This window comes from Suncus etruscus, chromosome 7, assembly GCF_024139225.1.
Source record: "Suncus etruscus isolate mSunEtr1 chromosome 7, mSunEtr1.pri.cur, whole genome shotgun sequence".
Classification (NCBI taxonomy): Eukaryota; Metazoa; Chordata; class Mammalia; order Eulipotyphla; family Soricidae; genus Suncus; species Suncus etruscus.
The window spans coordinates 115,483,295-115,498,270 of NC_064854.1; the positions used below are offsets into that span (position 1 = coordinate 115,483,295).

At 34.5% G+C, this 14,976-nt stretch overlaps 1 protein-coding gene across 1 annotated transcript in view; it reads left to right on the forward strand.

Annotated features, from left to right (window-relative positions):
• FHIT (fragile histidine triad diadenosine triphosphatase) overlaps positions 1 to 14,976 on the forward strand; it is a 914,518-nt gene that overhangs the window by 587,877 nt on the left and 311,665 nt on the right. The window contains exons 2-3 of the mRNA XM_049777424.1: positions 8,112 to 8,257; positions 11,464 to 11,493. Of these exons, the coding sequence (XP_049633381.1) occupies positions 8,112 to 8,257; positions 11,464 to 11,493 (176 nt within the window). The remainder of the gene's footprint in view (positions 1 to 8,111; positions 8,258 to 11,463; positions 11,494 to 14,976) is intronic.

The window sequence follows — 14,976 nt, forward strand, 5'->3', positions numbered from 1 at the left end:
CAGAATCTCACCACCACTTATCCTTCATGTAAGCTCATTTCTATAAACAAAATCATAAAACACTTAATTCTCTTCCATGAACATAGAAATTTGCAAAGGCAGGACAAGTTTTAATGGTAACATAATAAGTAAAAACTAATTAATGAAAACTGTATTTATGATATTTAGAATTGAATAATCTTTGGGTCAAATTTAGTCTCTTTTGGGATATGTAGTGTTGAGTATATTTCTTATTCTCCATGAATAATAACTTATTCATGAGAAAATTTTGGGTTACAGTAGTATTTTTGTTGGAAATAAATACATAAATAAATGAATAAATAAATAAATAAATAAGATTACATCTATAAATGAAACTGATTTTGGCCAAAGAAGAAATGCTGATAACTTCTTTTGAAATGTACCACAAGTTTTGAGCAAATGGTTTTTGTTTGTTTTGTCTATTGACTCTTAGTACTATTTATTAACTTAAAAACCAATTTAGTGTTAAGTTAAGGTATTGGAGAAGTACAGAGTTTTTATTGTCTAGAAGATATCTCTGTGGGACCAGATCGTTTTGCCCCTAGCCCTTTGCTCCATCTTAGTGACAGCTAATGTCTTTCCAACATATTCTTCTCTAACATGTTCTCAGAAAAAAATTGTTACAAAAGTGAACAAGTGGAATATTTTTCTCTTTTTACAAATGAAGTAACTTCATCCTATTTCAGATGGGGAAAGTATTTATTTATGAGGAGGATGGCAAAGTTTATATAGGAGATTCTTTCCTGACTTCATAATAAATTCTTTCCTGACTTTAAAATAATAAACTCTTAAGAGTTTCTCTTAAATTCATAGACACAGTTAGATTCTGCCTCCTCTGTGTTTTCACAATATTATGTACCTCTTTCTACTGATAATGCTCATATCTCTGTGTTGTAATCATTTGCTTATACTGCAAAACAGTTTGTACCATAGAGTATGAACTCTTCAAGGTTACACTGTGCTATTCATCTTGATGTTCTAAGTCTTCTGACAAACCCTGGACTGAGAAGAGACTTTGGTTGTGGGATGCCTAGATGATTGCCAAAGTACTCACTTATTGAATTTTTATAGACTTTTTTTTATAAAATCAGCTTTAAATCTCATCTGCTCTACAAATCTTTGATGTTCCTCAAGTAAATTTTTGTCAATCATATGAACTAAATTTTAATTATTCCTTTCTCATTATTAAAACGTATGTCTCTCTCTGCTCTACATTATAGAGTGAAACCTGAATCCCATTAAGTAACCTCCTCCACAATTTTTATATGACAAATATTATATAAACATACAGTAATTAAATTAAGTATAATTATTCTTTGAAATTTATCTATAGATTAACTATTCACTAGAAAACGGAGCCAAAAGCAAATGCATTGATCTAGTTTGTGTTTATTATGAGATTTTCCCATTAATAATACCTTAATCTCCAATTTATTTTTACTGCTTCTGTGATATTATATTCAACAATTGCCATAGAAGTAGTAGTGATAGGATTACAAGAGCAGCCTGCTATTCCTCAATATTAATTTGTGTTCCCTGAGCTTATCTTGAAAAAACATGTAGCACATGATACCCACAGTCTCCAGGCAGTATGGTATTTTCTTCCAAAGCTTGTGTATTTATTTTTATTAAAAATATTTATTCTTGGCCCAGAGAGATAGCACAGCAGTGTTTGCCTTGCAAGCAGCCGATCCAGGACCAAAGGTGGTTGGTTCGAATCCCGGTGTCCCACATGGTCCCCCGTGCCTGCCAGGAGCTATTTCTGAGCGCACAGCCAGGAGTAACCCCTGAGCACCGCCGGGTGTGACACAAAAACCAAAAAAAATATATATTTATTCTTAATTTAATTTATGATTAATACACTACTTTATCGCTCTCATGATCCAAAGATCTTTTTATTTTAATACACAATTTTATCACCCTCATTATTCTGAAGATCTTTTGATTTTTTTTTTTTTTTTTTGGTTTTTGGGCCACACCCTGTGACGCTCAGGGGTTACTCCTGGCTATGCGCTCAGAAGTTGCTCCTGGCTTCTTGGGGGACCATATGGGACGCCGGGGGATTGAACCGCGGTCCGTCCTAGGCTAGCGCAGGCAAGGCAGGCACCTTACCTACAGCGCCACTGCCCGGCCCATGATTTTTTAATAGATAATTATTTCTATCATTTCATAGAACACACCTCATTTATACATACTCATATAGAATCATAATTTTGGCATGAAGCTTTTCTCATAACACATTTTCTGGTGGTACTTTGTATCAAAAATTCTCATGTTTTTGCAATAAAAAAATGAGAAAGTGCAACAACACAATGTCATGACATGTTCTATAATGTTCAAGCATTTTTTTGAGAAAATATTAGTTTTAAATATACCATAATGATCTTTATTCAAAACACAATAGGATAGCATTAGAGTTCTCAGGATAGGAATAGGAAAATACAAAAATACTGTTAATTCTCTAGATTGCCTCTTCTAGAATAATTCCTCAAAATGAAAGCCCACCTTAACATCCAAAGGCCAATTGTGATCCATCTTTTTAAAATAAAGTTTACTGGATCAGAGCTACCCTCACCTGTTTGGTATTGTCTGCCACTATGATGGATAAGTTTTTGGCATCCAACTCCTTGTATAAAAGTTGTCTAATCTGTTTAAGACAGTTATTCGTATATTAACAATTTCAAATAGTAATAAAATAATCCATCCTACTCAAGGGTTAGCCATATTTATTATAGAACTTTAAAAAACTTGGTGCTGCAGCAGTGGCACAGAGTGGTAAGGCATTTGCCTTGCCTGCCCTAGACTAGCATGGACTGCGGTTCAATCCCCGGTAGTCCCATATGGTCCCCTAAGCCAGGAGCGATTTCTGAGCAAATAGCCAGGAGTAACCCCTGAGCGTCACCGGGTGTGGCCCCAAAACAAAAACAAATAAACAACAAAAAAACCCTCATGACACTAAAATACTCAGCTTTCCTCTATATTGACTGTTCGTTTAAGCTTCACTACATCCCTGGCTCCTATAGTACTGTAATGATCTCTTTCTTTGCAGTTATCTCTTCCTTTACATTTATTTTGGCCTGAAAACACAAGGAAACATTTTATTTGCCTTTTTAATTCCCTAATCCTAAACAGCATTGACATATTAAATCAACACCAATATTCAGCGGATAAATTGATTGCATTTCCTATCTCAGTGTAAATAATTATTTTTATAAATGCAGTTTTCTGAGATTGAGTAATTAAAATTATTAGGCTATATAATACTTTTTAAAATAGATTTTATTATGTCTGGCATTATAATAAAAACGTTAACATGAGTTTATATTTCCTGACCTCATTTTCAGCTTTACTTTAAAATATTATGGAAAAATTCTCTCTTAATTAAAATTTAATATTTGAAAATTCTCTCCATTACGAAGAGATTACTGAAAAGTAAATACATTTTTCTCATCTATTTTGTTTGGGCCTTGGTACTCAGAAGCCACTGGTCTGAGAATGTGGATCATGATATATTATTTTAGCTATACTTGTCATTGGTGTTCTAGTCAGTTATGAAGTAGCAGTAGCCAAGATCAAGTCTTTACTTTTATGAAAATGGGCTACATTTAAATAGGCAATTATGGTTGAGTAAATGTTTAACTTCGTGTTATTTAATGGTTCTTTGAGAGAGTTACACTGTAGTCTGCATGATAAGAAAAAGATAAAAGTGACCATAAGGAAATTACAAAGGATCTAAATTCTAGGAAGAACACAGATGTAGGACAATGGTCTCAAATCTAGTAGAAATCTTAGAATGCTGGAGTAAAAGAAATAAGGCAAATGTGGGAAATATAGGGTGATCAAGAGAATAGAAGGTATATAGAGATTTAAGGAGCAGGAAACAAGGCATACCATGTGATAAAGTGAACTCATAGGTTCTTTTCTACACATTTTAATACTTTTTAAATTTATTTTATTGAGTAAATTGGTTTATAAAAATGCTTAAATAACTTAAACTACAATTTTACAATGCCACCACCAAAGTCTCATAATAACTTTCATCGTAATTCATTGGGCCTTTTCTGTTCTCCTCCAACCAACCTTTCCACCTTTTTGTCAAGGTCATGTTTGTGTTCAGTCTGTGGATTCGTTTTCATTGGATATTGCATATTAATTTCATTCCTTTGATTATTTATATTGTCTCTTTACATAGTGGTGAAATTAGCCAGTATCTGTCTCTCTCATTATGACTTACTTTACTTAATGTGAAATTCACTATATATAGATGCATGAACTTCTCATTAGATATATAAAATAAAAAGGCAAGATTTCATCTTTTCAGATACCTTAATACTTTCCCATTGTGTAAATATACCTCATGTTCTTTGTACAATCACCTGTTATTAGGCATATTAATTCTTTCTATATCTTAGCTATAAATATGCTGAATTATATATCTGAAGTAAGTTTTTATAATGGACAAATGCTAAGTTTTTAAGACATAGAGTTCTTTTAAAGATGCTTAATTTTATGATTCCTAATTAGTGCATCAATTGGTTTAGAGGAAGTATGGTCTAGTGAGCTATTAATCTGCATTTTCCAGGTCAACACAGCACCCAAAAAAATCTAGAGTTTCGTTCTATATACTTCTGATGCATCAATCTCTCAGTAAAGTTCTGTGAAGCCCATTTGTAAGTCACTTACATTATGATGTTTAGTTAGCCTTCAGGGCCCTACAGAAGAGATTAATCAGCCATATGGAATACTTGTTCAATGTAGTAAACACCCTTAACTGGTATCTCTATACCATCTTACTGTAGTTTGCATATAACTGTGTACTTTGTATATGCTTATTTTTCCCCAACAAAACTTATGCTACTAGTTTCTGGGTTGAAATACAAATACTTTTAAATTATACATATGTATGTTTGTGTATTATATACAGATAAGTTATATTCTTAACAAACGGTTTAGATTTGGGGGGATATATAAATATAAATGGATGGTGTTGCATAAATTGGATTGTGAAAATGCTCACAAAAATTGTGCTTAACCCATTAACCTGTTCTGCTACATTTGAGTAACTATTACTGATGTTTAGTCACAGTATGAGTGATATATGATCCTGTGGTTGGGACATACAGTATAAAATATAGATTCAGTCATTTTGATTTAATTTTATAAACTTTTGGGGTGGGGTCACATCCAGTGATTCTCAAGGCTTAGTCCTTTTTCTATGTTCAGGAATCATTGTTAGCAATGCTTAAGGAACCAAATGGTGGTACCAAGGACTAAACCAGTGTAGGCTGTATACATGGCAATCAAGATAGCCTTAGCCATATACTGTCTCTCTGACTCCTCAATTTCATAAATATTTTAGTATATTTTTGTCATATTCTATATAGTATAAGACAAATAGAAAATACTAAAATTTTTTAATTCATTGATAAAAGCCTTTCAGATATCAGGATATTACTCAGATTCCATTTAATAAAAATCCTAAGTTTCTTCCTCCAATTTTTATCTTAAGCAATATTTTGAATAAAATGTCTTTTTCATCAAATTGTTATGTAGACATATATTTACCACAGTAACAATGGGTATTAATGAGTTTGCAAAGTTGTCGTCTTCTTATGGTTTGGTAAAGTAAGACCTTTATTGGGGTATAAATTATGCAGGCATGAGGAGGATAAGTAAAGGGCCTCTTTTTTTTTTTTTTTACCATGAGGAAGCAGTTAAGAGGGAGTGGAGACTGGCAATCTGCTAAAGGAAATAAAAGAAATTTTTCATTTTAAAATGCTTCATTGGCCCATGATAATAAAGCAGTCCTGTCATAAAGGATAATTATCTTTTTAAGTATAAGATGCCCTGTGGGTAAAGGCCTCCCTTCTCCTCTTTTGAAAATGAACTTAGATTTAAAAATGCTAGTTTTTTTTTTTCAAGTTTTCCATTATCACGTATTTTCTGATAATGAGGGAAATTAATGTTTTACCCTCAATCCCTTTCCTCCCTTCTCTTCTGGAATTCAGATCCACTCAAATGAACCATATATTTTCCCCAGAGTCTTAAGTTCCAAATATAGTATGATGAGCTAAAATGATAGTCTAGTAAGACTTGCAATTGCAAAATTTTTGTTTTATTGTACCCTTTAGTTGCTGAGCTCTGGGCAGATTCATGCATTCTTTTTTTTTTTTTTTTTTTGGTTTTTGGGCCACACCCAGCGTTGCTCAGGGGTTACTCCTGGCTGTCAGAAATAGCTCCTGGCAGGCACGGGGGACCATATGGGACACCGGGATTCGAACCAACCACCTTTGGTTCTGGATCGACTGCTTGCAAGGCAAACACCGCTGTGCTATCTCTCCGGGCCCAGATTCATGCATTCTTAAAAAAAAAAAAAAAAAGAAAAAGAAAAATTGAACAAGAAAAGACATAGTAACAACTTTTTTCTGGTCCTGGTACCTGGAAATGAAACAAAAATGTGTAGGGAGAGTAATCATGTCTGCATTGTGCCAGCTCCATAGACTCACTCTATTATCAAAAGAGTTATATAGCAAGCCATGAAAAATCATGAGTATATTGGCCAGCAATCTCGGGAGTAGAAGGCAAGCCAAGTCTCTTCCCTGCCAAAGCCATACTGACTTCACCCATCACCCACAACCATGGCTTCACCAATTACCGGGCTTCACCACTCAACGCCCGAGCTCCATAGAGACATCAAATCAACTGAAGAATTTTTTGGAGTGTGGGAATACTTTTAATTCTGGAAGACCCCCCTAAAATCCACTATATTAGCCAAAGAACTTGGAATTCTTGGACAGTGCAGCCACATATTTAGCCATGCCATAATCCCATATTTTTTCAGTATTGTCATTTTAGTAGGAATAAACAAATTTAGAGCTGAAGGTGGATTCAATGCCACCTAATATTTAGACACAAACGAGCAGCAATAAGAACAAAAACCATAAAATCAACTTGCAAATTGCTTGCAAACCTGAGAATGACTTAATGACTTCACTACAAGGTACATTAATTTTCATAAATTTGATTATTGTGTTGCTTTTAAAGATGATTTTATTACCACTTACCTGTAAACACGCATATAAAGTAAGTTATTGACAGGGAATGGGTGGGAAGGGGTGGGAATTAGGAGACACTAATGGAGGGGATTTTACATTGGTCTTGGAACAAATGTATTATAAGCGACTATGTAATGCATGGTCTTTAAGTAATTATAAAATACTTATATGTAGTGTGTTTACATGTTCATTCATATTCATATGTAAACTTGTACAGGTAGCTATTCAAATTCAAAAGAGAACTATAATGTTATTATAAATTAATTTTCAACAACAAATATATAAGCTATATCCTTTTCGCTAGAGCTTGAAATTCTCTCAGACCAATATTATAAACTTGTTAGTTGTCAGTCTTATAGAATACATTGATAGTTTGCTTGCGTAAATAACATCTCAATGATCAGTTATTTATTATGGCCAGATAACCAGTAAAGAAATAAGAAACTGTAATTACTTGGATTCCTGCAGAAGTCTTGTCATAATTCGCTTAACTACATAACAAGTCTTTTAATCATGTATCCTAGAATTCCTGTACTCTTCTAAATTAAATAAAACCACAATTGCTTTTCTTTTTCTCCATTTACCCAAGGATGTATTAGATTTTTAAAATTTTGGTCATTATACTCTGTGAACCAAAGCAACTGGATATTCAAGGTGTTTTTTTTCCAACAGTGCATTCATCTGCTTGAGAAGAGAGAACTTTAGAATAGGGATCTGGAGATAATGGGCCAGAATGGATGTTGGCACTTTAAATAATTATCTTAGGAAGTACTTGAGGCCCTCTGAATGCTAATGTCTGTTTTCTCTTAAATTAATTTCTCTAGCACACCACAGTGTCTCCTTCAAAGTGTAATTAGACATGTTTTTAAACTCACATTGAATTTCTTTTGCTGCTTGAAAACATTTGCTTCTTGATTCCTTGGGCCAAGGATTTCAGATGTTGGGTCAATGAGAACTGATGTTATGACTATAAACTTTGGGGTGAAAATATTATCCAATACAAGGAGAGTGTTCCTTAACAGACTTCACTAACAGATGTTCTCGTATGTCCCCTGAGGCCAGTGGATCGCTTTCAGGACTTGCGTCCTGATGAAGTGGCTGATTTGTTTCAGGCAACCCAGAGAGTTGGTATGGTGGTGGAGAAACACTTCCACGGGACATCTCTCACATTTGCTATGCAGGTAAGTATACATGTTGCTCAGAAATTTCTTTTTCTTTCTTTGAAAATCCTAGCATTAATCTTTCTTATTTTAAAGGGACATTTCACAAGTATTGTTGGAGTGTATGTCCATAGAATTTAAAAAAGGTGAAGTCTATGTGAGGTCCTAACTTACATAAGCACTAAAATCTTGCCAGATTCATTAAGGTGGCCATCAAGCATCCCCTGAGATCCACTTATCTATTTTTTTTTTTTTTTGGTTTTTGGGCCACACCCAGTAACGCTCAGGGGTTACTCCTGGCTATGTGCTCAGAAGTTGCTCCTGGCTTGGGGGACCATATGGGACACCGGGGGATCGAACCGCAGTCCGTCAGAGGCTAGCGCAGGCAAGGCAGGCACCTTACCTTTAGCGCCACCGCCCGGCCCCCACTTATCTATTTGACATGACAGTTGATCCATGACTCACCAATTTAGGTTCTCAAGGTGAGATAAAACTCTGTACTTTTTCAAGACAAAGAGAAGTCCATCACAACCTCTACTGGAAAAAAAAAAAAAACCTTGTCTTCTGTTGCATAAAAGACTTTTCAGCTAGAATTTTAACAATAGTTTTATTAAGAAAAAATAAGACATATTCAAGACTGAAAGAAGGCTTTTCCAGAAAGGAGAGAACTATAAAGGCAAACAGATTGCAAATCCAAAATAGGGTCCAGGCAACTGGAGTGTTTGGGCAGTTGATCTTTTCCAAACTATCTAAGCATTGCCTTTATAATGATAAGTGATTGCTAGGATACAATTCATGGAAAAAGCTATAGGGCTCTTAAAGTCTCTTTATTCTTAGAGTTTTAGAAAGTCTTTACTTTTCCTTCCTGTGAACTGCCTTACTAGGGGGTCTAGCTCTTTGCTTTGGGTTTGGTTAAAAAAAAACCAATTACTTTTCAGTCATATATTGTCTATTTTAACATTTTTTGTTATTGCTTCCCAAAATTCATCACCAAGGGTCCCTACCTACCTTTGAAAAATTAACTATGGTAGTTTTTTCCTTATGTAATAGCATAAAAAGTTACTAATAAAGAATAGCCTTTCTATCTCCTAGTCCCAGAGTGTATTGTAGAATGAACATCAGCTATCAGATGAGGCGATTTCTATAGCAGTCTTAACAAAATAGATCTAAGTAATAGATATCTAGCTTAATGGACTATAAAACATTCCAAATTATTTACTGAAACTAGAGCTGAAAAATAATTTTTATTCTATAAAAATGTGTTTTTGGCATGATTCTAGCTTTGATTTGTTTTTAGGGTATTAAAGGCAAGAGCTTTATTTCTAGCTTTAATTTCAGAGGTGGTTGATTATAGGTAAATAAGAAATGAATTAATCATTGTCATACCTAGAATAGAAATAAGATTCTCAGTCACTGGAGATATTTTGACAGAGGTTGAGCTGATGCTTCTCAATAAGGGAAGAGATAAACTAGGAGACAAACATCCAAGAAAATAGAGCATATCAATAACAGCATGTTGTGGGTCCTTTGGAAAGTATATGAGATATTAGCATAGTTATATAGTCCACTATAGTCTTTCGATTTGATGACACTTTGCAAAGAAGTGAATTGTTCTTAATCTTAGCTCTTGTAATCATGTTTCATTGAACATGAATATTTTTATTCTTCCTATCACCTTTATCAACTTTTCCCTTTATCAGTTTTAGTTTTCAAGGAAAGTAGATGAAGGTTACTCTTTTCAAGTTATAAGAGGCTAAAATTGCTGGTCTACTACAGAAAAACAAATGTTTCCCTAACTTGTTATGTTGTGTTATATGTAAAAGCAATTGAATCATCATTGAGTGAGTCATTAAGCTGAGGGTGGTTTTATCAAGCTTAGTCTGTAAATTATATTTCCTGAGAGATTAAAATAAGGCAAGTAGGTAAGAAACCGGCCAATGCTTAGTGGAATACTAGAATATCCACACTTGTATGAAAACAGCATTTCTGGCTATCTAACGTTATTCATAGTTAATCACATGGAATAAAACTGTTTTTGATAGCAAACTTAAGAAAGTATTTTCAAATTTGTTTTATTTTATCCTATTTCTCCTACTCCCACACACATGCATATATGTAGACAAATATTCAAAAAGTAATCTTTACTGATTCTATGTACTCTGATAATTATTTTTATATCTGATTTCTCCTATTTTTTTGGGTGGGGTCACATCCAGCAGTGGTCAGGGTTACTCCTAGCTCTATGCTCAGAAATCACTCCTGGCAGGCTTGGTGGACCATATGTGATGCTGGGATTTGAACCACAGTCCTTCTGCATGAAAGGCAAACGCCCTACCTCCATGCTATCTCTCTGGCCCCTGATTTCTCCTATTTTACTGTTGTTGACCCACTAATTGCTCATGAACTTAAGTTATAAAACTTCTGATTACAAAGTTAAACTTAATCTTGGCCACAGTAAGGCAAGATTGGCCCTTTAAGTCTCAATTATAGAGGTAGTCTAAAGCTTTGGTAAATAAATAAAATCCCATAGTGTTCTAATTTAATTCTAGAATTTCTGATTAGAATGGTACTGCTTATTCTGTTGTCCCAAACAAAGTAAGAACTTGTGTTTGTTTATTGCTAAGCTGGGCAAGGTTATTTATTTTCTACTAAACCAATTTTGTTGAGCTTTTGAAACCTGAGAGACGAAACAGTCTAGGAATGACCCCATATACCATGAACATTTCTACCTTTCTTCCCCAATTTTAGAAACAAGGAATGCCTTCTTTAATATAAGATAGTTTATATGCTTGTTAAATTAGTTATGTTATTAATCTATATGTTAAGATTTTTAATCTTTTTAAGATTTCTTAAAAAGAAAATGAAAGCAATCAAGCAGTAGTTTAGTTTTGGCTGATTTTAAAGATACTTCCTCAAATGTTTTCAGTCTTCCTTTAATGCAATTAAAGCCATTGCTAGGAGCAAAGAGCATGGAAAGTAGTAAAAGAATATGGAAAGTAGTAAAAGAATTGGCTCACTGGATAATTCATGTCATTTTATACATAACTTCCCATTCTTGAATGGAAATGGAAAATGGTCTGGTCCCATATATTTGAAGTCAATGGTTCCCAAGAGAATACTATAAATTAACACACAATGAAATTGGGTCTAAATTATTAATCAGTGGTATTTCTGCATAAGAAGGAAATTCCATTTATCTGTTCTCTTCTTTTTTTTCTCTCTTCTAGGATGGTCCTGAAGCTGGACAGACTGTGAAGGTGAGTGCTTTATTATGTGCATACAAATTAATAAGGGGACAATTATGATAACTAATAAAAAATCACAGCAAGTCATTTGCCGCACATTGTTTCAATAAGTTATTTTGGAGGTCAGAGAGACCCTCAGCATTGGAGCCATAAATCCAGACATTATAAACTATGCCAAGCAATATGTTTCCCATTAGTTTACAAGGCATTTACCTTTTCTGATACAATTATTGTTGTGCAAGTGCTGAGCAGAAAGTAAATTAGGATAGTTTAAAACAAAACCTACATCAAAGGAGTTTATGTATGATAATAAACATGTATGCCTAAGGGAACTGGGGTCCCCTTTGAAGCCTGAATCTTCTGGTTCTTCTCTTTATTATTCTTGAGGAAAAGACTACCTGATGCGGAAAACCATCCTAGCCAGTGTTTCTCTTTGAGAAACCTTCACTTTCCACTCTCTACCCAACCATTTCTGGCCCTCCTTTTGTATTTAATACCAAATTTCTAAACTAATTGAATCAGTGGAGCTCAAAAATTGGTTTTTACATGAGCTAGAAGAAGGAAGAAGGATTTATTAAGATGGACTCTGCTTTCCTCGTAAAGTGAAATAAAAGAATAAAATCCTGGTTGATTCTGGAGTTGTGTTTCAGACTTCTTTGCACAAATGCAAATTCCTGTGCAGTTACTCCCTAAGTCAAAATCATAGAAAAGGCTGTTATTTCTGGTGCTTGAAATCAGAAGCAAATCAAGCTGGGATGCTAATGTTATAATTTATAAATTAGGGCTTTAAGTCTATGAGCCTGGCTGTGTGAGAGTAAGGGAATGCTAGGAACCAAACAATGTCAAATAAGTATAGTTCTCTCTTGGTCTTCGTTTGCATATGACTTTAATGTTTAACATAAATGCTGTGGGATATAATTACGTATAATGAAGAGAGAATTAGATGAGAGAAAGTATTTTGATTGCTCTGAGACATGATGTAATAAAGGAAGAGGGACTTAAAGATTTTTCTACCTCACTGTACACCAACTCCTAAAAGGCCTAAGTTTCTGAATATATAGATACTACAAAAGTTTTAAACTAGTATTTTTTTCTTTCTAAATTGATTCTTAAGATTCGGGGCCAGTGAGGTGGCGCTAGAGGTAAGGTGTCTGCCTTGCAAGTGCTAGCCAAGGAAGGACCGCGGTTTGATCCCCAGGCATCCCATATTGTCCCCCCCTAAGCCAGGGGCAATTTCTGAGCACTTAGCCAGGAGTAACCCCTGAGCATCAAATGGGTGTGGCCCAAAAAAACAAAAAAAATTTCAAAACATAAATATTAAAACCCAGTATCCAAATGTAAATTCCAACAGTAGCAGATCAGTTATATGAATTATGCAATGTCTATTTGATGGAATTATTTTATTCATTGAAAGTAACATGTGCTGCGTAAAGGCTTGATTGGTAGTAGGGGAGACACATAAGTCATATAAAATAATGCATAGATTGATTATCCATGCATATTAATTATTTATAGTTAATATGAATACTTCTGGTTTTTGGTCACACAATTTTACTTCAGAATTCTGATTGCACATTAAAATATTATGAACAGCTGGTAAATATTGATAGAAAGTAGATGAGAGGTTGAAAGGAGAGAATGGATGGAGAGTATAAGATTTATTGGAGGGATTGATGAAAATATATAAACATTGTGAAAGTTCTAAAAACACTGAATACAAAAAAATCCACTGAGGGGCTAGAGCAACAGCACAGCGGGTATGGTATTTATTTCCCTTGCATGTGGCCAATCTGGCTTCAATCCTCAGTATCTCATGTGGTCCCCTGAGTCTGCCAGGAGTGATTTCTAAGTGCAGAGCCAGGAGTAATGCTTGAGTGCTGCCAGGTGTGGCCCCAACACAAAACAAAACAAAAATACCACTAAGTCATAACATTAAAATATTTAGTTTTATAGATTTTTAATTAATCTCAAAGTAGTAAAAAGAAACCATTCCTAAAATCTCGTTAAGTTTAGCTTAAAATAACTGAGTAGCACAGTATAAACTTTCTGACACCATTGGTGAGTTCTTTGGTCATCCCAATTTTCTGACATATGGGTTTTTAGACAATACGCAATACCTAGTGGTATCAGAGATGACTGTTGGCATTGTACTTAGAACTCATTCTCAGCAGCGTGGTGCTGAGGATAAAAATGGGTTCAATGGGGCCTGAGTGGTAACACATTGGCTAGAGAGCTTGCTTTACATGAGACCAACCTGAGTACCATTCCAGGCATTTCATATGGTTCTGTAAGGGATTACATGCAGAAAAATACCCTAACCCCTTTACCATCTCTCTGGCCTCGACACTGCTGGTTTTTATCAGTATATTACATTCCTTGGACATACATCACTTATTTCCACCCTGATCACAGAATTTCCTCAATATCAATCAAAGGTGTCCTATCAAATACTTTATAGGTTATAAAACAGCTGAGAAAAATCAGCATGTACAGAATATAACATCTTCAATAGATGACAATATTTTGAAGTGTTTTTCTTAGACCAAATGCTTATATCAGACATTGTTGAACTCAGCAGTCTTCATTCACTATTTTACAAACTATTAATGTTCCACAGGTAAAGGACTACTGTCTACTACTTTGATTGTACCTGCCAGTCCATAAACTGATATGCAGGAAAAGGCATCCCACAGATGTAAAGAAGTTGAAAAAATGTTTTATGTTTATTTATCTACTATTACATACTATCAAACACACAAATTTTTGTGTGTCCTTATGTTGATTAAATTCTTATACTTTATTCAATTTACAACTGTTGTGGTTTAGATTTGATAATCATCATTGGTCACAAACAAATCGTATGATTCTTTTTAGAAAATAGGTATTTATGGTGATGAAATCCCAGGTAGTAAAGGCATACGTAACCTTGACCCTTGGAAGCCTAGCCTTCTAGTATTCAGCTCCATCTAAGAAACAAATCTTTACTAGTCAGCTTTCTGATTCTGTTAGCTACAGCTCAGGAATGATCATTTCCTATTTTGAAATATGCAACTGGAAACACAGCTGCACATTCCCAGGCAACACTGAACAGCCTGCTGTGGAAAGCACAGTAACTGTGTTCTTTATTCCCTTCAGTGATGCCTGACTCTTGCTAGTTTGCATGATGCCTGGGCTCTAAACCATTTTTGTCTCATGCTGGCTAGTAATAGCATTAAGTCCAGTAATGATCTCTTCCCTAGAAGCAACTGTTGCTATTGTAAGTGAAGGCATACCACTGAGTTGCCCTCTTGAACATGGTTCCACTTACTATTTTTTTTTTGTTTGTTTGTTTCAGGGGCTATAAATTTTGCTTTGCAAAGAACAAAAATGGCTCTAGCTTACTCAGTAAGGTATTTGCAGCAGGAAAGTGGAATGTGAAAGTTAAAAAGTGACCTCTTATTCCTTGATTGATTGATACCTCTCTTTTTACATTTAAAAGTACTAGAGCATTGCTGT